At 53.4% G+C, this 27,374-nt stretch overlaps 2 protein-coding genes across 7 annotated transcripts in view; one reads left to right on the top strand and one right to left on the bottom strand.

Annotated features, from left to right (window-relative positions):
• The first annotated feature begins 543 nt into the window (after positions 1-543).
• On the top strand, positions 544-13,654 carry MCRIP2 (MAPK regulated corepressor interacting protein 2). 2 transcript variants are annotated; one of them, XM_054043010.1, is made up of 5 exons: positions 544-859; positions 1,203-1,281; positions 9,415-9,545; positions 11,755-11,856; positions 13,212-13,654. In XM_054043010.1, the coding sequence occupies exons 1-5, from the start codon at positions 805-807 to the stop codon at positions 13,280-13,282; spliced, it is 438 nt and encodes a 145-aa protein (XP_053898985.1). In that variant the 5' UTR covers positions 544-804; the 3' UTR covers positions 13,283-13,654. The 2 variants fall into 2 exon arrangements, with proteins under 2 accessions (XP_053898985.1, XP_053898986.1); XM_054043011.1 differs by having other exon boundaries at positions 549-859; positions 9,418-9,545.
• Positions 13,655-19,546: 5,892 nt separating this feature from the next.
• The window catches only part of ABCA3 (ATP binding cassette subfamily A member 3), an 86,507-nt gene continuing 78,679 nt past the window's right edge, over positions 19,547-27,374 (bottom strand). For 4 of the 5 annotated variants that reach the window (XM_054041435.1, XM_054041433.1, XM_054041437.1 and 1 more), the window contains 5 exons: positions 26,263-26,450; positions 25,638-25,808; positions 25,055-25,242; positions 24,835-24,908; positions 19,547-22,950 (listed from right to left, as the gene is read on the bottom strand). In XM_054041435.1, coding sequence (XP_053897410.1) covers positions 22,819-22,950; positions 24,835-24,908; positions 25,055-25,242; positions 25,638-25,808; positions 26,263-26,450 — 753 coding nt within the window. In that variant the 3' untranslated portion in view covers positions 19,547-22,818. The remainder of the gene's footprint in view (positions 22,951-24,834; positions 24,909-25,054; positions 25,243-25,637; positions 25,809-26,262; positions 26,451-27,374) is intronic. The other variant, XM_054041438.1, reaches the window with a different exon arrangement.

The raw sequence follows: 27,374 nt of genomic DNA, 5'->3' as shown, positions 1-27,374 counted from the left end.
CAGTGCATTTTGCGATGCAATGGCTCTGTTTTCACCTCTGAAAAGGGATGGATTTATATGTATCCCCAGGTGTTTTTATTAGTTTATGTCCGTGCTCCCTGAGTCATGCCTGAGGGCACAGTGCAGTAAATAAAGACCAAGATGCACAAGTTTGTCTGTCATGGGGCTACCTTGCAGACATGTGGCTGGGAAATCCCCAACGTCCTGCCTTTGGTGGTGGCTTTTAAGATTATTTGCCTGGACTATTTTTAATGGTTGTATATTAATATCAGGCATTGCTTGGCTGGCAACAACTGTTCAGCCGCAGCCAAAGAGGCTTAGCTACAAAAAAAAGAAAACAGTTAAACACCACCAAAGATTTGATTCACCCACTAAATGCAGAGAGAACAGGGAGGAGCCCCAGGCCCGATTTCTTCCTCCACTCTATTTTCCCTCGTTCAGTGAGCAGAAATATCCAGGGCGCCTTAGGTGTTTTGTAGTTGGATAATGAAGCAGAGGCGCCACCTGCCCCTTTAAGAAGCTTGGGGGGCGTGTTGCATACATGCTGCTGTCTCTCACGGCCTCCCTCTGCCTGTTAAAGGGGAATCACTGTCTGTCCCAAGCTCTGCGCAGCGAAGTTAAAGTCAAAGGCATCTTGGAAGAGTTTTGCAACAGGCAGCTCTGGCTTTGGGAGCTCTGGCTAGACCCGTCTTCTGTTAGTGGCCCGCTCCGGGAACCGGGAAAACATTTCCCCACCGCAACAGTAAAGCTGGGTGCTGGGCTCCCTCCAGCCCTGCCACAGGATCAGCTGGAGCTGCGGGGCACATGATGTACACGATTACCAGGGGACCTAGCAAGCTAGCCACCCAGAGAAGGACAGGTAAGGGGGGAGTCAAATGGGAAGCTGCTTCTCTTTGGTGGGAACAGGCTCGGCGGCAGGGGCGGGGGGTGCGCCCCTGTTTTTGTCCAGCGGGGCCAGGAGGATCTGCTTCCCCTCCCCCGGTGCTGCTCTTCTGAGCTCTCCCCCCGCCCCGCTCGGCAGCGTGCCCTCCTCAAGCACCACGTTGCCTGTGGCAGGGAGTCCCCCGTGCCCCGTTGCCTGCCTGTCTGACCTGGGAGGGCAGGGGGCGTGGGGCGGGGAGATGTGCCGCCGGGGGACTGTGGGTCGTGCCCAGGCGCACCTGGGGGCTCGTGCCCGCCCTGACCCCGCTGTGTCCTCGCAGGTCCCACGCAGCAGGTGGAGAGCAAGGCGGCGGATCTGAAAGGCCGGCAGCCGCCGCACAGCGCCTGGCCTCTGTCAAGGTGAGCTCCGGGCCGGGCTGCATTTGGCACGTGCTGCTCCAGGGTCCCAGCTCGCCTGCAGCCCGGCTCCAGCTTCCCGCGGGGGGTGCCCAGGTGCGGGGCGCGGCAGCCCGGGGGGAGGGGTGACCTTGTGCAGAGGTTACCCGGCTTGTCCTTGCCACATGGCTCCGGAGTAGGAGGAGGGGCTGGCGGGGAAGGAACAAGGGGTGGAGGCGAGCAGCGGACTCGGGAACCGGCCCCGAGCGCTGCTTCCCCAGGCCGGCAAAGGCCTGTGGTGGGCCGGAGAGAGGGATCCAGGCTGGGGCAGGGCCCGCTGCCCGCGGGGGCTGGAGTTGGGTACTGGGGGCGAGTGGTGCAGAGAGCTGGGGGCGGGGCAGGGGATACGGAGCGTGGAGGGCGAGTGCAGAGAGCTGGGGGGCGGGGCAGAGAGCGTGGGGGGTGGAGGCGTGGAGCTGCGAGCCCCCGGGGGCGGGGGACAGAGCGTGGGGAGTGGAGGTGTGGGGCTGGTAGCCCAAGGGGTGCCAGCCAGATCAGAAGCACTGGCAGCCCCTCCTCTTGCTGCTGCCCAGAGTTAGCCTTTGCCCCAGTGTAGAGGCACACAGGCTCCCCACGGGGGGAGGGGCAGGAGGAGGGTGTACCGAAGTACAGGCATGGGATGCCCTGAAGCTGAACTCCCAGGGCCTCTGCTAAATTAAATGCCTATCTTCTTCCTGCTACCCCCCATCCGGGGGCTCCTCCTGCTGCCCCCCATCCAAGGGAAGGAGCCATGCTAGCCCATAGCCTGGAATTGCCAGCTCCTCCAAAACCCATGTAGGGATAGTGGGGCTGCAAGATTTGGGACCTAGTAGGATATGCAGGGCCTGAAACTGTGCATTTCTCTCTCTCTCTCTCTCTCTCTCTCTCTGTGAGGCATGAAATCCTGGCCCCAGTTAAATTGATGACAAAACCAGTGATTAAAGTGGTCTGAAAAAAAGTGTGTGTGTGTGTGTGGTGTCTATCATAATCTGGGAGCAGCGGTTCTGGCAAGACATCACGTTAAAGTGCACACCTCAGGGACCCTGGGGAATTAAAAAAAAAAAAAAATCGGTGTCTGTGACCTTGCAAACCCCACTCCCACTTTAAGCTCTGGGCATAACTCCCATTGACTTAAATGGGGCCAGGACATCACCCAGGGGCTCAGTCCCAGGCAGGGGAGCCTCTTCAGAAACTTTTATGCTTGACTATGGGGGGGGACGGACCGCCAAATACGGAGGTCATTTTGGAAGTTCATGGCCTGGTTCAGATGAGCCATTACAGGATCAGGTGCAACCCATGGGTATTTCCCCCCTGCCCTTGCAGCCTGTCTGTTCCTTCATCGCTACCCCCAGCTCCCTTCTGCTTGAAACAACTCGGCAAGGAGAGCTTTCACTTAAAGGCCATGGGAACTGCAGATCCAAGCAGATGGATCCAAGCCCTTTACAGCCTGGCTCATAGAGGATCCTCGTATGGTGGAGAAGCAGAGACCCTCCCCAGTCTCTGACACCCCCCCCCCCTCCAACCTGCTTTTTCCCAGATAGCGTAGCCTGGGTTTATGGGTCTGAAGATAAGAACGGGTCCAACCCTCAGGCACTCAGTGGCCTAGGCAAGGGTAATGAAGGTGCATTAGGACGGCCCACCCAGCCTCCTGCCTGCAGTAGGAAATATTTCCTAGTTTCCCAGCCCAGGTGAGGGGACAGAAAGGTCACAGCAGCATGTGGCACTATGATGACATAGTCAGAAATCCAGGCTGGAGGTGGTGCAGGGGCCAGAGGCAGTTAGCCACTGCAATCCACTGGCTCAAGTCACAGTCACTGCCCATTTCCAAGCCTCTCTGTTGTCCACTCCAGGGAAAAATAGCCAAAGGCAGAGTGGTATTCCACCTTCGCTATATGCATGGCCCTCAATTGTGCCATCCGATCCACCTGGCTGGACCTTGGCCCCCACATGGAACCCCATGGATGTCAGCAGGGCTCTGTGAGGGCTGCTTTGGCACCCCCTGCTGGATCACCCACATGTACAGTCTGGGCTACATGAATGCAATGAACCCTTCCATCTGGAAAATTACCATCTGTGAATGGTGCATAGAATTGGGATGAAAATAAACTTATTTTACTCTAATCTTAGTGCACCTAGAAAATCTTCCCAGCACCTGTTTGCTATGTGGCCTCCCTCTCACTCATCAGACCTATCCGCCTGGCCCTTTTCTTCCCAATCTCTCTCCAGAATGGACTCCCTCACCAGATCATTCAAAATTCCACACAGCAAAAATGCAATAAGAAAACCTTGGGGTTGCACAGCTAAACACTCAAAAGTCAGGATATTGCAACATTGCTATTGTACACACAGCCTTAACTCTGCCCTATTGGGAGTAAGCATTACTATACTGGTTTTTAATTACATGATCACATGCTATTTGTCAAATAATGAACAAATGAAATCAGACTGTATTCCCATTTACAAACAGCAGAGCTATATTCACTCTTAACCAACCATAACATGTACTGTAAAAGTTCTTTGGAAATAACCCCTTGTGGGAATGATTAAACACAGATTTCTGGTGATGACATAGCCATCAGATCTGACTTTTATTTTGTAGCTGCCAATGAAACAGAACTAAGAGTGGGGGGAGAAGTTTCACTTAAAGGTCAAGGAAACTGCAGATCTATTCAGATCAGTCTGTGGTGGGGGAAGTGCGTGTACACACCTCCAAACAGTAACGTGTAGATTAGTCTATAGATGATATCCTCAGTTCCTTTGCTTATCAATTCTCTGGTGTGGGGAGAATCTTCATTTTCATGATAGGATGTATATAGTGGGGCTCGGATTATTCCCTGGCAGATAGTGTTGTCTACTTTGGGAAGCTCTCAAAACTTTTCATAGCTCAGGCCATACCTTCTTAGAGAGATTATCTAGTGAGTACTTTCCCTCCCATTCAGGATCGCATAACACCACTGTAGTAATTGTCTGCATAAAAAATTAACATGAGGAAAGGTGGTTGTGGTGGTTGTTCTCTTAGTGCAGCGTAGCAGCTAGAGCCAGGGAAAAGAGAGCACCATGGGACAAACCAGCTTTCCACAAGCCACCAGTAAGTGCTCTGCAGACCACAGATTGGGAATGGCTGGTTGTTTGTTTCTGTTCTTCCACCATATGGGGAATAGATATAATTATATTGAGGGGATTATATTCTAGGGGAAACATCATAATAGAAAAAATCCATCTTTGGAACACTTTAGACATTGTACTGCTAGGATAGCATCAGAAGACTATATAATGTAGTTACTGTAAAAGCATTGCAACCAATGGAATTTCAGTATGCAAAAGAGCCATATGATGACTGGGCTGATGTCAAACCCACCGATTACAACGAAAGGCCTACTGCCATGCTCCTCTTTCCAGGTGGGGAATGCCCCTGGTTTCCCACTGAAATCAACGGTTTGATTTCACCTGAGCACCTTGCAGGATTGGCCCTTTATCCCTATACTGTCTCTAATCCAAACCCCATTGGAATCAGGAGAATGGTCTGTAATTATCCTCTGCACTTCTACAGCACTTTCCATTCAAGGACCTCAGCAGCGCCTGGACCTGGTGAATTCAGCTCCCCAACACCTTCTTAAAATACATATTTTGGCAATGACAAATAAACAGCCTGTATTATCCTTGAATGGCAATAGAGGCAGATGCAAACCTTTGATCAGCTCTGTATGATGTGTGTTATCAAATATTTATTATTGCTACATTGTGGTAGATGAAACTGCTTTGGGTTTTGCTCATCTGGCTTCAGTGGAGGTAGATTATTCTTGGATTTCACCACTTAATATATTATTTCCCTTAGAGCCTATTGAACAAACCACAGCCTTCATTAACCATGAAAGGCTGTTTCTCATTTTGACCAGACTTCAGTTTAACTCATAGCCACAAGTTTCTCCCATCAAGATGACCTGTGTTTGTGCCCTTTTGGTTTGCTTCTTTATGGTATACAGTGGCGGTCTGGAAGGTTTGATATTTGTTGTTGTCAGAAACATCAGGAACGTCAATCTTCCTGTTTATCTTCCTGTTTTTGCTGGAGGACTCCTTGGATGACACAGTGCTATAGTTTGGAACTTTCTCTGCTCTTAACTGAAAGGGCTGGAGGTGCTGAATAGGAGTTAAAACAAGAAACAGAGGTTTATATAGTCTTTCCCTCTCTATTAATCAGTTTTCATTTCTTTGCTATTTTCAGTGTCACAATCCTAGTAGATCTCTAGTCATCCATAGAATCTCCCAGGGCAGACAACACCTTGGTGTCTAATGTGAAAATCATGCTGTTTTTCTCCATCCTTAAGAACTAAACAAGAAAAAGACACACAAGCTCAATTTTTCTCCCCTTTGTCAGTTATCTTTCACACATTAAACAACATGATTGTTAAACATTTACTGTCTTTAAAATTGCAAGTCACTTATTTACCATCCTGGCTGTAACATTCACACTGTGTTGAATGTTCTACAGAATGCAATTTTCCTCTGGCATTCTGAGCACCTTCCTCATCGCTTAGGTTGTGTTATTGCACTGCAGATTCATCAAGGCAGGGGAATGGTTCCCAGGGGCAGACAATGGAGCCAAGAATAGACTAGCAGTATTTTGTGAGACTTGGTCAGACAGGGTTTCAAGCACTTTTCAGGGCTGACAGTCTCAAATGGTGACCAGGCAGGTCCTGGCCTTCAGGTCACTAACTGAGGCCTTGAGTATGGTGGAATTTCTAGACTCGGGGAACTATGAGAGCTGGTGAAATTGGAATTTCTGCCCCCATTAGAAATTCTGATATTTCAAAATTTGTTTTTGTCCCAAATCAGGAGGAAAAATTGAAATATGGAGATTTTCCCCAGAACAGCAAATTGAGAAGTTTCACTTCAAAATCTTTAATTTAAATATTTCTGTTTTCACATTCCCAAATTCAAATGGTTTCGTTTGTTTGAATGCCTTGTGATCTATTATCTTCTATGGGACTGGGATCCCCAGCTAGATTACATCTCCCATGATGCATTGTGGTCAGGTAACTCATGAGGCCCTCCCACAATGGTTCAGTTACAGGGCCCACCACAGTGCATCATGGGAGATGTAGTCCAGTCAGAGATGCCATTCAATACAGAAGAATGGTTGCATAAGGTATCCAAACTGCAGTTCCCATGAGACACTATGGCAGCTCAAGCAGACAAGAGATTAATACTATACTGACCTGAAAAACTTTGATTCTATTCAACAAACTGAAATATTTCAATCTGGGTTGACCTGGCCTGAAACACAGTACTTCATTTCTATTTTCCTGACAGAAAATTGAAAAGTTTTGCAAAATCAGGGTTGGTTTTTTGTTTGTTTGTTTTTGGTGGAAACTGCATTTTCCATCAAATTCCCAGTCAATTCTAGTAGCTACGCTGGTTTAGACCCTTCTTGCACACTTGGCGCATTTGTGTGAAGTGTGGTCTACATTGATGCAGCTATTCCAGTTTCAAACATTTTACCCCAATCTCTTTCCTTCATTGAGCCCTCCACCTTCTAGGATCTATGGGGAAAAATAGCATGTGATCACGTAACTCATGACTGTACCATAATGCAGAAGGGGCCAAATTAAGGTTGCATGGGCAACCTTAGTTCTGGCATTTCTTATCTTCTGAATGCATAACTTAGCAACCTTTATGTGCTTGTAAGATAGCATGTTTGTGTGTAATTTCCTCAGTTTTTTAAAAAAAATTAAACAGAACTGCCCCCAGAAATACCATCAAGTGGCATCATATTTAGTCCTACATGGTTTATCAGCAGGGTTGGACCCTTTAGATGTACTGCACAAACCTCTGCACTGAGCTAATGAGGTAACTGATAGCAGTGGTAGGTGGTTTACCCTCTACGTGGGTCCAGCACTAAAAAGGTATGGCGCATTTTGCCAATGGGTTTCACAGATATTGGCTCACAGCATAGGACTTGAGAGACTCAGGAATTGTGGGTTCCATTCTATACTTTGGAGGGGATTGTGCTTTAGGGGGCACAGGCTCTTCTGCTCATTCCCCCCAACCTGCTTCCTTTTCCAAATCCCACTCCTCAGGCTTCTCCTCCCAATCTCCTTGCCCAGCATGTCCTAGTCTCCCACTCTGGGCTCCCCAGTTCCAGTCTCCTTGTCCGGCCAGTCTCACTTTCCCACCTCTTGGTTCCTCATCCGATCTGTCTCTCACCCCCACCCCAGCTTCTAGTCTCCTGTCCCTATTGGATCCTGGTCCCAGTCTTCCTTCCTGGGCTTCTCATCCAATCTCAGTGATCTCCCTGCAACCCTGGTTCCTTGTCCCAGTCTCTGCCCAGCCAGTCCCAGTTCTCCCCCCTGCACTCCAGCCCCTTGTAAGATCTGTGTCCCTGCTCCCTCCACTCCTATCCCCCTATCCCACCCCATTGGTATACAATCCCAGTCTCCCCCCAGCCCACCTCCCAATTCTAGTTTCCCTTTCCCTTCCGTCCCCACCATCTCTAGCCCCAGTCTCTCTCCACCAGCCCAGGCCCTTTATCCCAATCTACTTCCCCCCCCCCCACCCTTGTCACTTCTGCATTCAAATCAGACAGTTTCCTCTATCTGCTTCAGCCGGGCAGGGATCATGGCTCCGAAGCAGATGGGGGCCCTGTTAAATCTTTTCAAAGAAAAGGGCACTTTTTTTAAAAACATATTTTTCCCAAGCCTCATTACTGGAAACATCTGAGCCATTTTGGCTAAAATCTTCCCCCAAAAACTCAGCCTAAGGCAGACACTCAGTATGGGAAATTTCTGTCTAACAGCTTGAAGTTGAGCAAAGTTATAAGCAACTAAAAACAGGAGCTTATACTGGGAAGCATCAGGCAACCTTTACTCTAGGTGGTGCTCCCAGCTCCACCTATAGTAAAATATTCAACTCCTTTGGAGATGACATGTGGATTGCTTCAATGTGGCCGCTACCTACGCTGATGGCAGGGGTTCCCCTGTCACTTTCCTGAGAGGCGGCAGCTAGGTCAACAGAAGAATTTTCCCATCAACCTAGCGCTGTCTGCACTGGGGGCTAGGTTGGGTCCGGGGTGAGGATTGTTCACACCCCTGAGCGATGCGGCTGGGTTTAACTTTTTAGTGCAGACCTGGCCTCAGAGTACAAAGCCCATATTCTCCCAGGGCATGTTCGGCCTGTGACCGCCTCTGCAGCTATGTCACTAGAGACCAGCAGGCTGGGTCTCTGGGCTGACTTGGGCTTTTCTAACCCAACCAGTTAGGAGCAGTCTGTTTTAGTGGCACCTACAGACTTGACATATTTTTGCCCTCGGGCTCCCTCTACTGGCTTGAATGGGTAGTGACACACACTGTGCCCACACCTGATGCTGGTGCTGGGACAAGGTTAATGTCTAGATCTATTAAACCAAGTGGGGACTTGGGGGGAGCCGCTGCACAGTGAAGCCAGAAGCTAGCAATTGAGGATTTCACTTCCTGGCCAAGGAAGGCCAGGGAAAGATGAGGCACCAGCTGAAATGCCTGAAATGGCTCGGTTTCTTTTGCCAGCTCTGCTGCTCCTACGACGATGGCAACATTTTCCTTCCCAGCGAAAACTCATAGTGCAGTGACTCTGCCATAGCAGTGGTCCACACGCTGAGGTTCTGGAAAGTGTATTGGCAGAAAGAGTGGCCCCGATAGTAAATGATCGAAGTCCCATGTACTGAATTTGATCATTTATAGCAATAGGCTGTTAGTTAAAGAAAGCAGACTGCAAACGTTAATCACCGTCTCATCACCTCACCGTGTTTATATTTCACTAATGCCTAGAGCTTCCACCTGAGCGCAAGGCACCATTGTGCTGGACAGATAAAGGGACAGGTGCTGCCCCAGAGAGCTAATCTAGATAGAGCAGACAGCTAAAGGAAGGGGAAATTGAGTGACAAAGAAGCAAAGTGACTTGTCTCAGGGCGTAACGAATAGAACCCAGGAGTCCAGACTCCTAGTCCAGACTCCCAGACCCAGTCTCCGGCCACAAAATCCGCTTCCTCTCATTATACCATGCCCTCTGCCCCCATCCTACAGCTTACTGGCTCTGGATGCAGAGAGATTGGTCTTTTCGGCCTCTGATTTTGTCTCTTTGCCTCAGTAGCCCAACTCCCAAACTCGTGTTCAACAGAGTGAATGGCAAGAGGCCCCCGGTGACGACACAGCCCACGGCAGCCACGGAGGAGAGCTACACGCTGGCCCACGAGGAGAACGTCCGCTTTGTCTATGAAAGTAAGAGGCCCCCATAGCAGGGTCTGGCTAGTTCAGAGAGAGAAGGGAAGCCTCTGTAAATCCCAGTCTCACAGGGGTGTGTCAGTGCCAGAGGTACCCAAGGACTGTAATGTAGCAGAGGGGACAGAGGGGTGTCTCGGTGCTGGGGGGCCCCAGGGGCTGAAACATAGCAGAGTGGATGCAGGAGTGTCTTGGTGCTCGGGGTTCCCAGGGGCTCTAACAGACCAGAGGAAATGCAGAGGTATCTCAGTGCTGAGGATTTTCGGGGGTCGTAATGTAGCAGAGGGGACACGGGGTTGTCTTGGTGCTGGGGGTTCCTGGGGACTGTAACAGAGCAGAGGAGATGCAGGGGTGTCTCGGTGCTTGGGGTTCCCAGGGGCTGTAATGTAGCAGAGGGGACGCAGGGGTGTCTCGGTGCCGGGGGTCACCGTGGGCTCTAACAGACCAGAGGAGACACAGGGGTGTCTCGGTGCTGGGGATTCTCGGGGCCTGTAACGTAGCAAAGAGGATGCAGGTGTGTCTCAGTGCCAGGGGTTCCCGGGGGCTTTAATGTGGTAGAGGAGACATAAGGGTGTCTCAGTGCTGGGGGTTCCTTGTGCTTACCCATGGTAAAGATCCTGTTGTGTGACTTGGCCCTTCTCTCACTCCCCCAGCAAACTGCCACCTCCATGACATCCCTTGTCTCTGCTCACCTGAGGATGTTGATTGCAGGTTTCTTGTGATCCAAACATCCTGCAGCCAGCTTCTCCTTTGCTTGCCCAGACTCTGGGTGGGGATTTGGGGGTCCTGGTGGATAATCAGCTGAACACGAGCTCCCAGTGTGATGCTGTGGCTCAAAGTCTAATGCCATTCTGGGAGGCATGAACAGGGGAATCTAGAGGAGCAGAGATGATTTTACCTTTGTGTCAGTGGTGTAGCCAGGTGGAGCGGGGAGGGGCGGACATAAAAAAAGGCGCCACCTGCTACAGCGCTTCTACTCACTGGGTGGTGCTCTGGGTCTTCGGTGGCACTTCGGCAGCGGGTCCTTCACTCCGAAGTGCCACCGAAGACCCGGAGCGCCTCCCGGTGAGTACAAGCGCCGCAGCGGGTGGCGCCTTTTTTTATGTCTGCCTCCCTGTTCAGAGTAAAAATTAAAAAGGCGCCACTTGTACTCAGTGGGGGAGCGGCCTCTCCCCCTGCTCCCTCCTAGCTATGCTACTGCTTTGTGTCGGCACTGGGGAGACTACTGCTGGAATCCTGTGTCCAGTTCTGGTGCCTGCAGCTGAAGAAGGATGTTGATAAATTGGAGAGGGGTCAGAGAAGAGCCATGGGGCTGATCAGAAGTTTAGAAAACCTGTCCGATAGTGACAGATGGAGCTCCATGAGTCTAGTTAGTTTAACAAAGCGAAGGTGACTTGATCACAGTCTGTAAGTGTCTACATGGGGAACAAATACTTGATAATAGGCTCTTCAGTCTAGCAAAGATCCAAACAGGGTCTACTGACTGGAAGCTGAAGCCAGACCAGTGAGGGAATTAACCATTGGAAGAAGTTACGAGGGGGGGTTTCTCCAGCATTGACAGTTGTTCAGCCCAGACTGGGTGCGTTTCTGACACATCTGCTCTAGGGAGTGTCTGGCCACCGTTCTCTGGCCTGCATTACACAGGAGTTCAGCCCCCATGATCCCAGTGGTTCCTTCTGGCCTCGGACACTGGGAGTGTGTGTGTGGGGTGGTGGCTGTTAGCGGTGGGGGAGGAGGTCTGACTGCCCTGCCACATATGGGCATCTGGCAATTCTCTTGGTAAGGCTGTCACCAGCTCCAGGGTGCATCTCCACAGTGCGGTGGCCAGAGCAGCCCAGTGATGTCTCCTCTCCTGGGTCTGAGTCTGGGGGCTCTAGGGCAGCAGCACTCTCCAGGGCAGGCAGGGAAAGCTTATCCCTGGGGCGCAGGGGGAGACACACCTGTGGGAGGTGCCGCCCGTCACTCAGCAGCAACCTGCCTGCCCTCAGCCAGGCACTGGGGCAGTATCTTGTAGCCCTGGGCAGAGGTGCGGGAGGAGGAGGAGGCCGTAGGGAGCTGGGGAAAATGGGGGTATGGGGGAGCACAGAGGGGATCCAACGTACAGCAGAGCTGGCAGTGCCTGTACTGGACCAGTCAGAGCACAGGCTCCCTTGTATGATGGTGGCTCCCCCAAAGGACCTGCGGCTCACACCTTCGCTCTCACTTCCAGCCTGGCAGCAGGTAGAACAGCAGCTGGACGGCAGCCGGCCAGGGGAGAGCCGGCATGCCCCGGTGCAATACGCAGAGAAAACTCCTAACCCCGTGTTGACAAGTAAGTGTCCAGGAGGCACCTGGAGGGGGCAGCACATACCTTGGCACAGGAAACATGCAGGAGAGGAAGCGCTAAGTGCTGGCTGGTGGACTAGGCTGGCTTCCTAGAGATCAGTGCAGCCCCAGCTCTTTACTAGGCAACCCACCAACCGCAGTTGGGCTTCTTGACGGGGAGGGTAGGGGTCCTACCATTATCCCTGCTCCCCCCTCCCCTCCTCTCCCCAGCCCCCTTCCCTTCCTGGCCTCTGCTCTCACCTCAAATGCCTGCTGCCCCCCTCCCCTTCTGGTGCTGACTGTCTGCTCGCTGGCTCCAGTTGCTTGCTCCCAGCCCGACTCCCGCTAGCGTGCTGACAGTAGCAGAGTGGATGTTGCAGTGTGGGCTGGAGCTCAGGCTCTGAAGCCCAGCCAGTCCCCCTCAGTGAGAGTCTGAGTGCCAGCCCCAGCCAGAACAGGCACTCGGTGAGCGTGAGTGGGTCTGGCCAGGCGGCTCGCTCCCAGCTGCAGTGCAGACATCCTCAGGAGGGCAGCATGTCGTTAGCCAGGGGCTCGTCCGCTGCTCTGGAGAAAAGGGCCCTGGGACCTTGAATCAGTCCAAGTCAGCAGGATCTACCTTCTCTGGTTCTTCTGTAAAATGGCCGCTCTTCCAGCAACCAGACTGGATCGGTGGCACGTGGGAGGGGGAGCCCCCACCAGCACCATGCTGGCGGATTGGGCGAGATCTGGCTCAGGAGAAGAGCGCCCCCTTCTGAGTCATCAGCAATGTGTAACTCTGCTCTTGGCCAGATCACTCATGAGCACCATTGACTTGGTCCCCACTCAGTCACTGGGGAAGCCTTTTTCCAGGAAGTCCAGGGCTCTCCTGGGAGCAGCAGGCAAGGTCAGAATCCCATGGGGAGCACACTCATCTCCTCCAAAACTGTGCTAAGGTTTCCACGCCTGGCAGCCCAGTCCCATGGCTCCAGAGAGCGAAGGCTGCCGCTTTCGTGGCAGGAACAAGGAGACCTTTGATCAAACGTGCTAAGAAGGGAACAGGTGGGGAGTTGCTGTAGCATCCTTCATACTCCCAGCAGCCCAAAGAAAGAACTGGGGGAGCTATGATGCAGGCAGCTGCAGCAGCTAGCGGGGGGGGGGGGGTGGCAACCTGCTGTGGTTGAAAGGAGAGGTGCTCCAGGGCAGGGGAATTATTCCCTCCGCTCAAACAGGGGCAGTGGTGAGAGGCCAGGAGAAAAGATTTGCCTGCAGTTCAATATCACCCCTCCGTGATAGTTGCGGAAATTGCCATACGCCAATGTGAGTGCTGTTAAACTGTGCTTCCTATCGCCATGCATTCTGTTCTAGTCTCTTCCTCTCTTTCAGATTTTGTGCCGATTGACCTGGAGGAGTGGTGGGCGCAGCAGTTTCTAGCCAAAATTGAAAACGGCTCATAAAAAAACCCAACCAAAAATACAGTGTAAAAAATATTAAGTTAAAGAAATACTTGTTAAAATAATCCCAGCCCAAGTGACGCCTCTGGAACTGGACCACGGCTCCGCCACGCTACCCACAGCCCTCGGCCCGGTCCGGGGAGGAGAGCAGCCCACTGCCCCAGCTCGAATTCCTTAAGTGCCAGTGTTCAGACACTTGAAACTCCTGCAGCCTCTGGGGCCCGGCGACACAGCTGCAGCGTGGGTGGGGGGAGAGAGGACTGTGCCCCCTGCTCATCATCTCTCTCCTCTTTCTGACCCTTGAGCTTTTCCCCATGGGAAGACAATGGTTACCTGTAGCCAGGACCTTGATACAATAAAGAGCTGAAACTGCCAGTGGATGGAAGCTTGCTCTGCGTGTGGGGCTTTACTTGCAGGCTCCGTGCTGGCCAAGGAGGGGCAAGAGACAGCAAGGCCCTGTGCAGCCACCCACTGCCACTCCACCTCTGGCAGGCTGGTGGCACCAGACACGGTCCCATGTGACTTTGCCCGTTCCTCCATGGAGGGTGGGAGGCATGCAAAGGAACCAGTGTGAGAATGATGGGGAGGGGCTGCTGGGTCAGAACATTTGGGTGCCTTTGCAGGTGGGATGGTCATGGGCGACAGGGAGTTTACCTGCAGCTGGTGCCCCTGGCTGAGGAGGAGCAGAAGGTGTCTATGTCTGACTTGGGTAGTGTTTGGCACACACCGTACAGGGAAGCGGCTGCCCCATTGCACATTCCCTGCTGGGCTGGTGCAGCCCCTTCACTGTGCTCCAGGCTTTAGGCTCCTGCCTGGCCCTTAAGCAGCTTGAAGAGGGAACCCCGTGGGGGGGAGCAGGTTCAAAGCACAAAAAGAACTTGGTGCAGCCAGGCCAGCATGCCACTTGGGGGTTTCCCAGGCCCCATCCTCACAGAGCCCCCTTCTTCCCTAAGCTAAGCACCCCCATGACATGCCTCTCACCTCCCTCCCCACTGCATACACCACACAGGCATTTCCCCTCCTTACACACTCACCCACTAACTGAGGGTTTAGACTCCTCCCCTGCCGTAGGCACCGCTCCTCTTGCTAGCCACCAAGGATGCCTGCCCACCCCCCTAGTCAGGCCTGGCACCTTTGTGATGAGGGGCAGTATCTGAGAGGCAAAAAGATAGGCCCAGGCCTGTCTCAGCCAATTCTGGCTGGGCCTTGTGCCCACCCTGTAGCAGCTAGGGAAGCTGAGCCCAGGAGGAGCTGAGCAAGATCCCCAACTACAGGCCAGAGACTAGGCAGGATGGCACTGTGCGGGCATGGGCACCGCTTCCCTTTAAGGGAAGCCAGCTGTCCCAGCCAGTGAGCACCACCGACCCCATCATGCATGCCTGAGGCAGAGATCAGCAGCGCCCCACCAGCTAGGGCTGAGTTCCATGCAGCTGCTGGAGGCATGCTCACAGTGTGAGCGTATACAGCCCTGCATGAGGAGGCCTCATTAAGCAGCCGTCCCTTCTCCATTGCCTTGTGCATTTGGCCATCCAATTGTCCATTCCCAGCCTGGGCCTGAGCCTTGCCGTAGGCCTGAGAATAGGCTGGTGACTGCACAACCCAACGGTACATAGCCTAGTGGCAGAACATACCTCTTGGGAGGCTGCAGCCATCACACACGTGTACATACCCTCTGTGCCCAGGGACAGTGTTACCTAGTGATTAGTGCATGGGTGGGTGGGTAGGCAGGACCCCTGGGTTCTGTTCCCTTCTCCTTGGCTCAGGCTCCCCTGCTGGGCAACACTCAGCAGCCCTGCGCTGACAGGCCCCAGCAATGCAAAGTACTAGATGGGCCAGGCCAGCCCCCAAGCGTGGCACTACCTGGGTGACTGGAAAATGCCAGTGTCCTAAGAACTGCCTGAGGGGTGCTGGCTCCCCCCCCAAGCGTGGCGCTACCTGGGTGACTGGAAAATGCCAGTGTCCTAAGAACTGCCTGAGGGGTGCTGGCTCCCCCCCCAACCTGCTCTGTGCAGCGGTGGCTGGGAGCCATGAGGCCCTTTTCCGGGCTCTCCCAGGGCCACCAGCGCGTTGGCGAGTGCTCAGAGCAGCACAAGTGAGGCTCTATATGATGGAGCCCGCCATAAGGGACACCATGGGGAAGCTCTAAACTCTCCCTTAAGCAAGCCAAACACTGTGGGCAGGCGCACAGTGGGCTCTGAGATTAGGAGGAATCAGACTGAGGAATAAGAGGCCTATGCCTCAGAGGGTCCCCTGCAGCCATAAGCCAAAGTGGTTTGTGGAGGCAAAGCCACCTAGCAGCGGCCCCTGGGGTAGGGGAACCCCATGGTTCAGCTTAGCTTATGTTTGGCTTTGGAAGAGACCTCACTCCATCAGTTACAGTTCAAGAGCTGGACTCTAGCCCCTGCTCTGCCCATGACCTGCTGTAAGGCCTTGGCCTCATGGCGTCACTTCGCTGCACCTCCAATTCCCCTCCCACTGTGTGGGGCTTGTCCATTGAGCCTGTTAGCTCTGGGGGAAGGGACTAGGTCCCCTTGTGCAGTGACAGGACCAGGAGACTGAGGGCAGACAGGGGCTCTGGCTACAGCTCTAACATAAATAATGAGCCAACAGGAGAAGCAAGTAGGGTGTGTTTTGCTTCCCTATTTCCTCACACCCAAATCTGCACTTTAATCCAGTGGATGAAAAGATTCGATACAAATCCAGTGTCAGTCAGCCCTCCCCCTGCTAATTATCCTGTATGGCCCCCATGACTTAAGTCCTCTCCAGGGCACCTTAGGCTGGGGAGGGGATTGTACCTGGCGTCACGGAGTGCTCATGCTACCCCCATCAGCACATACCGACACTGAGGACACGTCTACGCTACAGCCTTAAGTCAAGTTACAGTCACCACAGCAATTACTGTGGATTTTCACATCCACACTGCTCTCCTTCTGGGGCTGGTGTGTGTCCTGACGAGGAATGCTTCCATCAACTTGAAAGGGACAGCATGGGGGGCTGCCAGCTCCTGGCCTCTCAGCTCTATGTGCAACTCCTTGCCAGGAGCCTGGCAGCCGCTTGACTCCTGGCAAGGAGCTCTGCGCCTGGAGTCCGGGTAGCCACCAGGCTCCCAGTGGGGAGTCTGGGACGGTCTGGCTCAGATCAGGGAGCTGGGAGCCCAGGGGGCAGCAGGGCTCCAGCTGGAGCCTCCTACCTACCCCGGAGTGAAAGCCTGAGTTGTGAGCTGGGTGCAAGGCTGACAACAGGGAACTTACCAGCCTTTCTTGTCAATTTCACAACTCCAGCAGGAACCCATGAAATTGACAAGAATGAGAGTGGTCCTTCTTTGAGCAGGGGATTGGACTAGATGACCTTCTGATGTCCCTTCCAACCCTGATATTCTATGATTCCATGATTCTATGACAGCATAAGTAACAGCAGGGTCTAGTGGCATTAGCTACACTGACATAAGCCCTACGCCTCTCGTGGAGGTGGAGTTAGGTCAGTGTAGTAGGGCACTTACATAATTAGATTGATGTAAGCTGCCTTACCTCGACCTACCTGTGAAGGGTTGACCAGGTCTGAGTCACAAACTCTCCCCTTCCACGCTTTCTGGGGACAAAATGCAATGCCGCCCAGCTGTTCACCTCAGGAGTTGCTCTTTACAGGCAAGTAAAGAGGGGAGGGATAGCTCAGTAGTTTGAGCATTGGCCTGCTAAACCCAGGGTTGTGAGTTCAATCCTTGAGGGGGCCACTTGGGGATCTGGGGCAAAATCAGTACTTGGTCCTGCTAAGGAAGGCAGGGGGCTGGACTCGATGACCTTTCAAGGTCCCTTCCAGTTCTAGGAGATGGGATATCTCCATTATAAAATAAAGTAATGGGAGGAGGCACTGGTAGAAAAATCCAGTTGATTTCTGAGATGGGACAAGCTTCACTGCTGCAGCCTGGTGCACACGGCCATCCAAGAGCAACAAGCCCTAGCACACGATGGTCTCACGCTGGCGCCTCCCTCCTACCACTGCCGCTAGCCTCCTCTTTACAGTAATTGGTTTCACAGAAACCAACACAAAACCAGATCAAAATAAACGCAGAGAACCCCATGGGCTGGAAACAGACACATGGAAACCGGGCAGAGAGAGGCGCCAGCTCCACTTCTGGGGCTAACTCAAGCTGCCGTAGACTTAGCTCCTGGCATGGATCCTGTTGTTATAGATGGGCTCAATGCTCCAGAGACGGATGCTGGGCTTAACCCTATGCATTGTGAGCAGATCCATTGACCTCTGTGGGGCTGCACACCCTGCCTTAAATTAAGCCCAGCCTTAAGTCTGCAGAATCAGGGTGTGTTTAGTAAATAAGCAGGAGAAATCATGAGGACACCAAGGGCTGATCATTCTAAGCACTGACTCGAAGGCAACATTCTGCGGAGAACAGATCCTCAGCACTCACATGCCTGAGGGTTGTTTTGTAACAAAAATAAGATCAATTTAAATACTGAGCTTAAAAAAAAAAAAAAGGCCGAACCTTTATTTTAACTGGTAACTCAATTTTTTTTTCAGCTCAGTTCCAGTTCAGCGGGTAGGACAAAATTAGGGTTCAGGTTCAGTTCCGGTTCCACTCCTGGGGTGGAGGGAGATGCGCTGACATGCTTGGGAAAATTCCCTTCCAGAAACACAACTAACATGCACGCTCCTGCACATAGGTAACAGCTACAGCCTGCAGGTCGTGCTGCATGAAGCAGGTGCTCAGGCTCCAGGCCTGTGTTTTGCAAAAAGAAGGGGAGGGGGTATTTAGTGCACTGGGCAAACATCTTTCAAAGGGTTTGAAAAAGGGAGACTCCATTTCCTTGAGCTATGAAGGCAGAATTGCTGCAGAAACTCAAAGCACATCAGAAACACTTCCAAGAGCAAGCAAGGCAGTTGTGATGCGAAGCACAAACCAATTACAAATTGAAATGGAAAGGAGAGCGCGGGGGTTCACAGACCCCAAGCTGCTGAAGTCAGGCCTTGCACATACTGTTCTCTTTGGTTGAAATCTCACCCCACTGAAATTTTGCCACAGATTGCAATCGGGGTAGGATTCCACTCTCAAATTCAGCTGGTGCTCTAGCTTATGCTATGGAAACTTTTCAATGACGTAGGCTTTAGAATCTGATTTTGTGACAAGGCAGCCCCACATGAAGCCAATGAATCCTGTATTAGCAACAAATGCAAGGGGTAGCCAGGATCCTGGCAATTTTTTAGCCAACAGGTGCTGACAGGTCAGAGAAAATGCCCCTGACATACATTATTCCACATTTAACTCCACCTCTAAAAGTGGCTCTTCCTGGCCAGGTCAGAGATTTCCCCTACACAGTTGCAGTGACAGGTTGCTGTCACTGTAGACAGCAGCCACTGCAGAGCCCCCCTCTGAGCCACATCACAGCATTTGGGGCTTAGGGACAGTGACAAGGCAAAAAGCAAATATCTTCACCCTAAACCTGCAAAGCCTATCACCAACACACACTGCAATGCCAGACACCACACTGTAATCACTTCTCTGTGCCCCCTGATGTCCCACGGAATTTGGGACAGCTCCAGGGATTTTTGGGGGTGGGGTGGGAGAATAAAGCAAGCAGCTTACTCCAGAAGGGCAAGGGTTAATCACAAAAACACACACAGATTCTTCCTCCCCCCAGCAGTAATCAGCCAGCCACTGGAAACATTCATTCTTGGTGTCAAGTATCAGGGGGTAGCCGTGTTAGTCTGTATCTACAAAAACAACAAGGAGTCTGGTGGCACCTTAAAGACTAACAGACTTCGGATGAAGAAGTGAGGTTTTTACCCATGAAAGCTTATGTCCAAATAAATCTGTTAGTCTTGAAGGTGCCACAGACTCCTTGTTGTTTTCATTCTTGGGCTGATCCAGCTTCCACTCAAGTTTTCCCATGGACTTCAAGGGGAGCAGGACAGGGCCCTTCCTGCTTAGCAGTTGTACAACTGCAGGACAGCTGGATCGCACAGCACCTGGCTGAACAGGTGCCCACTCTTTGCTGTTATTAACATATGGACTTTGGGGGATCCAGGCCTCCCAGCCCACAGATCCCTTAGCACCAGCTCCCATTGATACTGCCATTGCAGTCAGTTTCAAGCAGGAGCAGCACTGGCCTTTAGTAGTGAGAGCTGCCAACATCCACTGAATCTACTATGTGGTCAACACCTCCAGGGTTTGATGGGTCCAAAGCTTCCCCACTTTCCAGGCAGCCGAGCCCTGGTGTCCACGCTCGGCGAGTGAATAATAAAACTGACACATGCCACAGTGAAGAGCCAGAGCCATTCTTAGTACAGTAACATGGTGCACCATCGTAGTAACATTTGGGGGAATGGAACGGAACAGAAAAGGGGCTGGTTACAGGAACAAATTAAAAACCCCAATGACACAACCACTCAAACGGAATCTGTGTCCCGCCCATAAATATTAGTTCCTTATGTGCAATCGTGTGTGTAGCTATAGTGCAATATCTCAGCTCTGCCCTGATCACGGAGCAGTCAGATGGACGGAGCTAGTCATCAGCATGGGAATCAGACCTGGTTATAGGCAAAGGAGAAAAACTGAGACACCCCAAACATATCACTAGCTGCTCCTGCAGCCTCTTCAGCTGGCCCTTCCGTACAGGGACGGCTCTGCAAGCCAGAGCGCCCAACCCTGCCCGCAATCACTGATCACTTCCATTGCATGCCACAGGATCAGGCCCATGGCAGGGTGAGGGATATGCAAGCAGCGAAGGGAGCACAATGGTGCCCCCACTGGGGGCAGTTTGGCCATTGCTAGGGAGGTAGCCAGGCCAGGCTGAGTGGAGAGGTGTCCTAGTCATGACATATTTGGATCCAGAGGTTGCCCACCTCCTTGGAGTGCCTTCAGGAGAGAGCAGGGAGAGGGCCCCACAGCTACGCCTCCACTAGCAGCACTGGTGTCAGACCAACCTGGGCTCCTGTTGGGCACCAATCGGAACCCCCGCAGCCTGGGTTTTTGGATCCACTATGCCAGGGCAGCCCATTGTAATTAAAACATTTAAGGAACTAACAAAGCGCTACATCTCACACGGCAACCACCTGAACCTGCTCCTCCCAGCCCATGGTTTGCCTCCGTCCCCTCTGCCATTTAGACTGTAAGCTCTTCATGGCAGGGATGTGGCTATTCCTTGACCACCAAACGCCGTGCCCTGTCTGGGCGCTATGTAGAGGCCAGACTCGCACCAGTTACAATCAGCATGTGGATCTGAACGAGCCAGAATCTGGGCTGGGGACTTGGCTCCCAGTGCCGCAGCTCGGGGTTTGGGAACCAGAATGTGTGTCCCAAATTGTGTGTCCCCAGGCTGCAGTTAGGGTTAGATTGAACCACTTCTCACAGCAGAGCAATGTAAGCAGTAACAGCTTCCCTTGGAGGGAGTGGGACACGACAGACATCAGCCGTGCCCCGTATCCCACAGGGCGCTCTGCATGGAGGTTCCACTGAAGATCACACCATGCTGCAGGTTGGAAACCACGGAAAGGGGCCTTCCACCAACAGGCAGCCTTTCAGGGGGCGGAGGAGGAGCTTTCCCCTTTTCAGTGGCGTGTCGCTGACCTCCCGGGGTGGTTTTTGGTGAGCTAGCTGGCAGCAGATGCAGGGCTCAGTGCTGAGCTGATGCTCTTTGCAGCAGGTGCTGTGCAAGTCCGACAGCAAATGCCACGCCTGTTGGCACCGACGGGCCCATGCTGACCTCAGGGTGGGATCTGGGGTGGCCTGGAGCACCCCGACCCTACTGAATAGGATCAACAGGGTTCCCTTGTTCCACACTAAGTCCTTACTGGGATAGTCTACCTGCACCCCCAGAATTTACTCTGTGGGGCGTGTGCACTGGGGGAGAGGGACACAGACAGATGGGAATGTAATTTCACTGCCCTGGTCTGGACCATGCACCAGGGAAGGCTCTCCCCAACCACACCCACAAGCATCTCACGGGGTCTATACTACAGATCCAGAGCCAACCCTTCCTGGACAGCTCTGCAGTGCGCCACCCATGGGTTGTCCCTAGGGTGCTCTCTAGGGTGCCCCTCTAGAACACAAGCGCCCGCTCTATGCGGGTTGCAGCCCCAGTGCTGGGCATGGGGGCGTTTACCCCTGGAAGCCCAGAACAGTTGTTAAACGCTGGCTGTGAGTGCAGGCCATGCAGTGAACTCGGAGCACCTGTGAGTGCATGTCGACACGGCTCCTTCACTTGTTAGCAGGCAGGATGGTCTCTGAAGAGGGCAACTGTTGTATCCGATAGTGGCTCCCTGGGCAGTGGGGTCGTGCATCCTCCCAACACAGAGCATGCCTCGTGCCGATGGCTGTGTGCCAGGACAGTGTGCAATCGCTGCAGCCCAGATCGGTACGGAATACGGCTCTCCCCGGTGTCAAGTCAGAACAGGACAGGCTGTTAGGAGGCTTAAAGAGAGAAAGTGAACAGCTCTGTTCTTCTTAGCAGCTGCTACCCCCCAGCCCCCGTGGAATGGACGGAAGGTTCATTGGCAGGGTCTGTCGCATGAACAGTGGCTATTTGCTTCTTTCCATCTAAACACCAAGGGCTCCTGGAGGATAATCCCCAACAGATCCCAATGAACCGAGTGAAGTGCTGGCTCTAAGCTATGTGACAGTGTCCCCTTAGATCCCAGCAAGCCCCAATGGAATACAATTCGACACGTGAGAGTCCCAAAGCCAGGTCCTTATGCCAGTGCATTTCTGGGCGGATGAGGCGTGTGCAACTATGTGGCATGTTAGCGAGGGGACCCTCTGGAACGGTGCCGGGAGAGTTCCTCCCATGCTCAGCTATGATGCAAACGTGTCTCACGCTGCTGCCAGCGTGGAACAAAGCAGCCCTCCTGAAGGACGCACGGGGCCTGATCCTGCTCCCTGCAAAGCCACAGAGATTCTGCCTGCAACTGCAAAGAGCAGGATCAGGCACCCACCTCTATGCTGGTGCCCTTCCCCTGCATTTTGATGCCGTGCCTATGGATGGGAGTGAACGTGGAAGAGTGACGGTTTCTCACACACTCAGGCGTGTGCTGCCAGTGCCCCACACAGACGTGTGCAAGGATCGGTGACAAGGACACTGATCCAGAGGGGAGCTCTGAACCCCCTCCTCCGATCATTCGATACATGGATTCCCCCCTTCCATGGAGCAGAGCAGCCGTGGTGTAGAGATGAGCACTGAACTCCAGCGGCTCTGTAGTTCCATTGGCTGCTCCCCCGTCACTGAGCACTGTCCTCTCCTCGGCTGGTTTAAAGATGGGAAGGAGGGAGTAAAATTCAGAGATTTCCCCAAAAGGCAGCAGTTGGCGAGCTTCTTCACCGTCTGTGCTTCACACACCCCCATCCACACGCTCCTTGTGACCCCTGCACTGAGGAGCAGACAGGATGCCCCCCACCCCCCACGCACCCTGGTCAAAACTTTCTGACATTTATACATTATTTAAGACACACGCTGATAATATAAATTACTGTCTCTCTATATACTATGTATAGGCAGCAGGTCAGTCCAGGAGGAGGGCAGGTTGGTCTCTGTTCATTTCCCTCGCTCCTCTGTGCAGTGCTGGAAGCGGGTGAAGCTCATGAAGACCTGCTCCAGGGAGATCTGGCTGACGGAATAATCCTCCACGTGGAACTTCTCTTTGGCTCTCTCCAGCGCCCCGAAGACCTGAGGGGAGAGCACAAGAGGCCGGGTGACTCTACGGGGTTGGGCTTGGGGGGTAACTGGGTGGGACTCTCTGGACTGCATTACGCGGGACGTCAGATCAGGCATCTCTATCTACACAAGTAACTGTCTGCAGGGATCAGAGTTCACTATGCAAGCTTGGTTCCTTACCTGCGGGGATGCCCGCAGTAAGGGTGGCATGTATCCCGTGGCACAGCACTGGCTACAGGCCCCAGGCACTGCTGCACTCTGACAGGAGGAGAACCCTGCTTGCGGTGCCACCTGCTGGTCAAACTGCAGGTGTGGATGGGTTTCCACAGGAGCTGGGTCTGACTGTCCTGACCTGGTGCGGGGGTTGCTGGGGCTCAGGGTGGAGGCTGTTTAGTGAAGTGTCTGCCCCTGTTTAAAGAATACGTCCCTGGGCTGGAGGCAACTGGGTTGCACGGTTCACCAAAACCCAAGGCAAGCGGCTCAGGCCAGGACAATCTGTACAGCGCAGCTCGTGCAAACTGCATCCCACAGTGCTTTCGAGCTCAGCAAGTGGCTCAGGCAGCCAGGAGTGAGTCAGAGCAATGGGGAAGGGGGAACAGGGGCTCTCAGACAAGATCTGACACAGACAGGGAGTCAGCATGTCTGAGAGACTGAGGCTGTTCCAGATGGAGAGAGCTGTAGAGGAGAAGGCTCTCACACCAGTAGCAGAGACAGGGCCCGAAGGGCTAGGCTGGTGGCAAGTCCAAGGCAAACAGGAGGAGAGGGAAGAGAAATGAAGGGGGGGCAGGGGCTATGGGTGTACGCGACAGGGTCATGCTTCTGGGAGCCTGGGACGTGCTGGACCTGGGAGCTGCAACAGGTCAGGTGAGAAGAGATGAAGGGAGAGGCAGCCAGGGCTACAGTGGAGATGGAGAGGAGCAGATTTGCAGACATGGGAGAGGGGGACACAGAGCTTAGGGATGAGGGTTAGGGGAACAGGAGACAAGCGGTGAGAGCTGAGAGAGGGACAGGGGAAGCACCTCTCACCCAAGATGGTCAGCTACACTGAAGCAGAGGTTTCCATGCGCAGGACCAGCATGGGGTGTGGACAGCAGATGCCTTGGAGTGACTCACCCTGAGGATGCCCCGCCCGCAGCACTGCTCCCTCTGAGCTGCACAGCAGAGCTCGGCAACCCCCAGCCCAGGCAGGCTGGCTTGGCCATTTCTGGGGTAATTGTTTTTGCCCAAAGAAATTCGAAAGGCCCCAAGCCAAAGCCAGAGGCCAAAGGCTGTGATCACCCACAACCTCCCAGCACTGCTCAAGGGGGAGCGGTACAACCGCTGCGGCACCCAGAGTCCAGCCACTAATGAACGGCCCAGTACCACATACACTGGTATTTCTTTATTGTAGCAGCTTTGGGTACCATGTGCCAGTCACAGCACTGAGTTGGGTGGGGGACACCACTGAGTCATTCCTAACTATTCTAGAGAGATTTAAAGACCTCCTGAAATAGTGCCCCCTCCAATTACCCATCTGCTCTGGGACAAAAATCAGCTTAAAAAGCAACCGGCGAGAGGAAAAGGCAGAAATATTAGCATGGAGAGTGGGGGCGGGGAGAGGAGCTGAAGCTATTTTTAAATCCGTTACTTCCGATGTCCTGTATTTCAAACGGACAGTGTCCCTTTAAACAGACACCAGTAAATGGAAGTCAGTGGCCCGGTGGATGTGTGTGTTAATGCAAAGCCCAGCTGGAATGGATGGATAATCCCAGCTGGAACGGCACTCAAATGACCAGGGGCACCCAAGTCCCTCCATTCACTCCCTGCTTCGCTTCAGCGCCTCTTGTGTCTGCTATGGAAAGGGAGAAGCCTGGCTTGGCCTGGGCCAGATGCTAGCAGCCTCTGGCCTGCCCTCACCTGTGCCCAGCTGAGGTTCTTGTTGGTCAAGTGATAATGGACCATGCCTTGGTGCTCGTGCTTCAGGACGCTCCCTGGGGGAGACAAGCAGAGGTTAGCGCTGAGTTAGGAGACTGCAGGCGACATGCGCATGCATGGGTGCAAACGGGGCCTGCTGCCGAACCCCACACCCAGGGCTCCCCAACATGAACGGGGGCAGTGTCCCAGTGAGGGGCTGTACCTGGAAACATCTTCTCCACAAAGGCCTTGAACACCTGCACGTCACCCTCCTCCTCGGCCCTGGTTTTTGCTAGGAGGGTGTATCCGCTGCCGAACTTGCTCTTCAGGTGCTGGGGGCTGCCTAGGCATTTGAACTGCCCGTTCACCATGATGGCCAGCCTGGTGCACAAGGCCTCGCACTCTTCCATGCTGCAGAGAGGAGAACAGAGCCATGGAAAGGAGGCAGCACCCAGAAGTGACGATGCTGGAACATCCGGGGGTGTTGCTGCCCGGGACTGGGGCCAGGCACAGGAACCTGCTCTTTACCCACCTGGGAGGTGGGGTGCCAGCTCCCCCTCCCTGTCTCTGCTTCGTAGGCCAGATGCCATGGACAGAGCTGAGCGGGTTACACTGCGAAGGACTGTGCACTGCTACCATTGCAATAGTCATTCAGCAGGTCCCACAAACACTTGCCCATGCAATACATCCGGGTGCTCTGGGAGACAGGGAGCAAGGGCTAGTCCATTGCAGGGAACCTTCCAACCAGCCTGCCCCGCTCCTCCCCCTCCCCGCTGGATCCCAGCAAGGAAAGGGGTGCCAGCCACCTGTGGGAGGTGATGATGATGGATTTTCCACATTCCCGTGTCCTGGTCACAGCATCCCAGAGCAGGCGCCGGGCCACAGGGTCCATGCCGGTGGAGGGCTCATCCATGAAGATCACAGGAGGCCCACCGATCAGGGCAATGCCGGCACTCAGCTTCCGCTTGTTGCCGCCGCTGTGAGGGAGGGACCGACAAGACAGGCAACCTTGAAACCAGCTCTGGGAGAGCATCGTGCATGGCTCTATGGGATGCCGAGCTGTCTGGGCTACGCCGGGGGGTGGGGACAAGCCTGGGGCATCTCCTCGAACTATTCCCACGCACCCCCCACTATAACAGGTAATAATTTGCACAACCCTGTGTCTCAGTGCCCTGCAGTGCATTTACCTGCACAGCCCCTTCAGGCAGGGAAAGTTTCTCCATTTGACAGATGGGGAAGCCCAGGCAGAGACAGGGAGGCTGGCCAAAACTTCTCAGCAGGCCTGTGGCAGAGCTGGCACTAGATCTTCGATCTTCTGAGTCCCAGCCCTGAGCTTTAACCACTAGGCCAGGCTCCCACAGGCACTCAGGTTTCCAATTCTGCCCACAGAGACGTGTCTGGGCAGAGAATGCCTCCGGGTCTCCGTCTCACCTGTAGGACCTCACTAGCTTGTCTGCATAGGGCTCCAAGAGCAGCCCTCGCAACATGTTCTCCACGCAGCTGCCGATGTAGCGCTCGGGAATCCCCCGAAGCCGGGCATACAGGCTCAGTGTCTCCCGCCCAGTCATGTGATCCAACAGGGCATCAAACTGAGGGCAGTAGCCGATCCGCTGCTGGACCTTGGAGCAAAGGAAGGCCAAGAAAATAAGCCAAGAGTGAGGGGCTCATTTCACTGAGATCACCAGCAGGGGGAGCTTTGTTCTTGCCACAAAGACTCCCTCCAGTACTAATTGTTTTACATTAATTACATCAGTGGGTAGATTCAAACCACATCAGCCCTGAATGTACTGGGTCTCCAGACAGACAGACACCCCTGTATGAAAGGGCCTTATGACTAAAGAGTCTTCTAACCAGGTGGTAGGATAATGAGCCACGAGAAGCCCCAGAGCTGCTAGCTACGTAGGGATGGCTAGCTAACCGTGCTTGCCGATTCCTACACAAGCTTCCTGAGCTGCTAGTCTGACAACACCATACTACCCTATTCAGATCCCCTTCGGGTGGCTCAATTCAGCTGACAGTGGCTACCAGGAAAGAAAGCTACACTCTATGTACTGCCTGGCAATAAGCAAGAGGAGAAATTGGTCACTCAGAGAGCTCAAGTGAGCACCACACAAAGTTATTCTCTGTACAGAGCATCTGGTATCTTGCTCTCCAAATCCTCGCTAGCAAGAGTGATATTTGCGCCAGACTCCTATGGCCTGATCCCTTGTGTTAGTTTCTGGTGGGTAGCTTTCCAGGTCTTAACTCTGTGTTCCCTCTCCCAAATCAACACCATCTGCAGACCAGAGCCCAGGGACACGAACACCTAACTACAGCCCGCTTCAGCGTGACAAGAACAAGATCACAAGCTCCTAGCCAGTTTTATTCCGCAGCCGGCCCTGCAGATTCATTGTCTGTGCAGAGGGCGCTGTGCTTCCTTGTGTCTGTCACTTCCCAAAGAGGGCCTGCTAGGGGTTAGAGAGACAGGGAGAAGAACAAACTAACGCGAGGAAAGGGACAGACACAGAAAACCTCGTTGGAACTTTGTCAGGATTCGAGGAGAG

This window comes from Malaclemys terrapin, chromosome 10 (assembly GCF_027887155.1).
Source record: "Malaclemys terrapin pileata isolate rMalTer1 chromosome 10, rMalTer1.hap1, whole genome shotgun sequence".
In the NCBI taxonomy this organism is placed as follows: Eukaryota; Metazoa; Chordata; order Testudines; family Emydidae; genus Malaclemys; species Malaclemys terrapin.
This window is presented reverse-complemented; position numbering and strand designations above follow the sequence as displayed.

Coding starts and splice junctions, on each gene's coding strand:
- MCRIP2 (XM_054043010.1), top strand. CDS start 805: ATGATGTACACGATTACCAGGGGACCTAGCAAGCTAGCCACCCAGAGA. Junction 1,282..9,414: donor AGCGCCTGGCCTCTGTCAAG/GTGAGCTCCGGG, acceptor TCTTTGCCTCAG/TAGCCCAACTCCCAAACTCG. Junction 9,546..11,754: donor CGTCCGCTTTGTCTATGAAA/GTAAGAGGCCCC, acceptor TCTCACTTCCAG/CCTGGCAGCAGGTAGAACAG.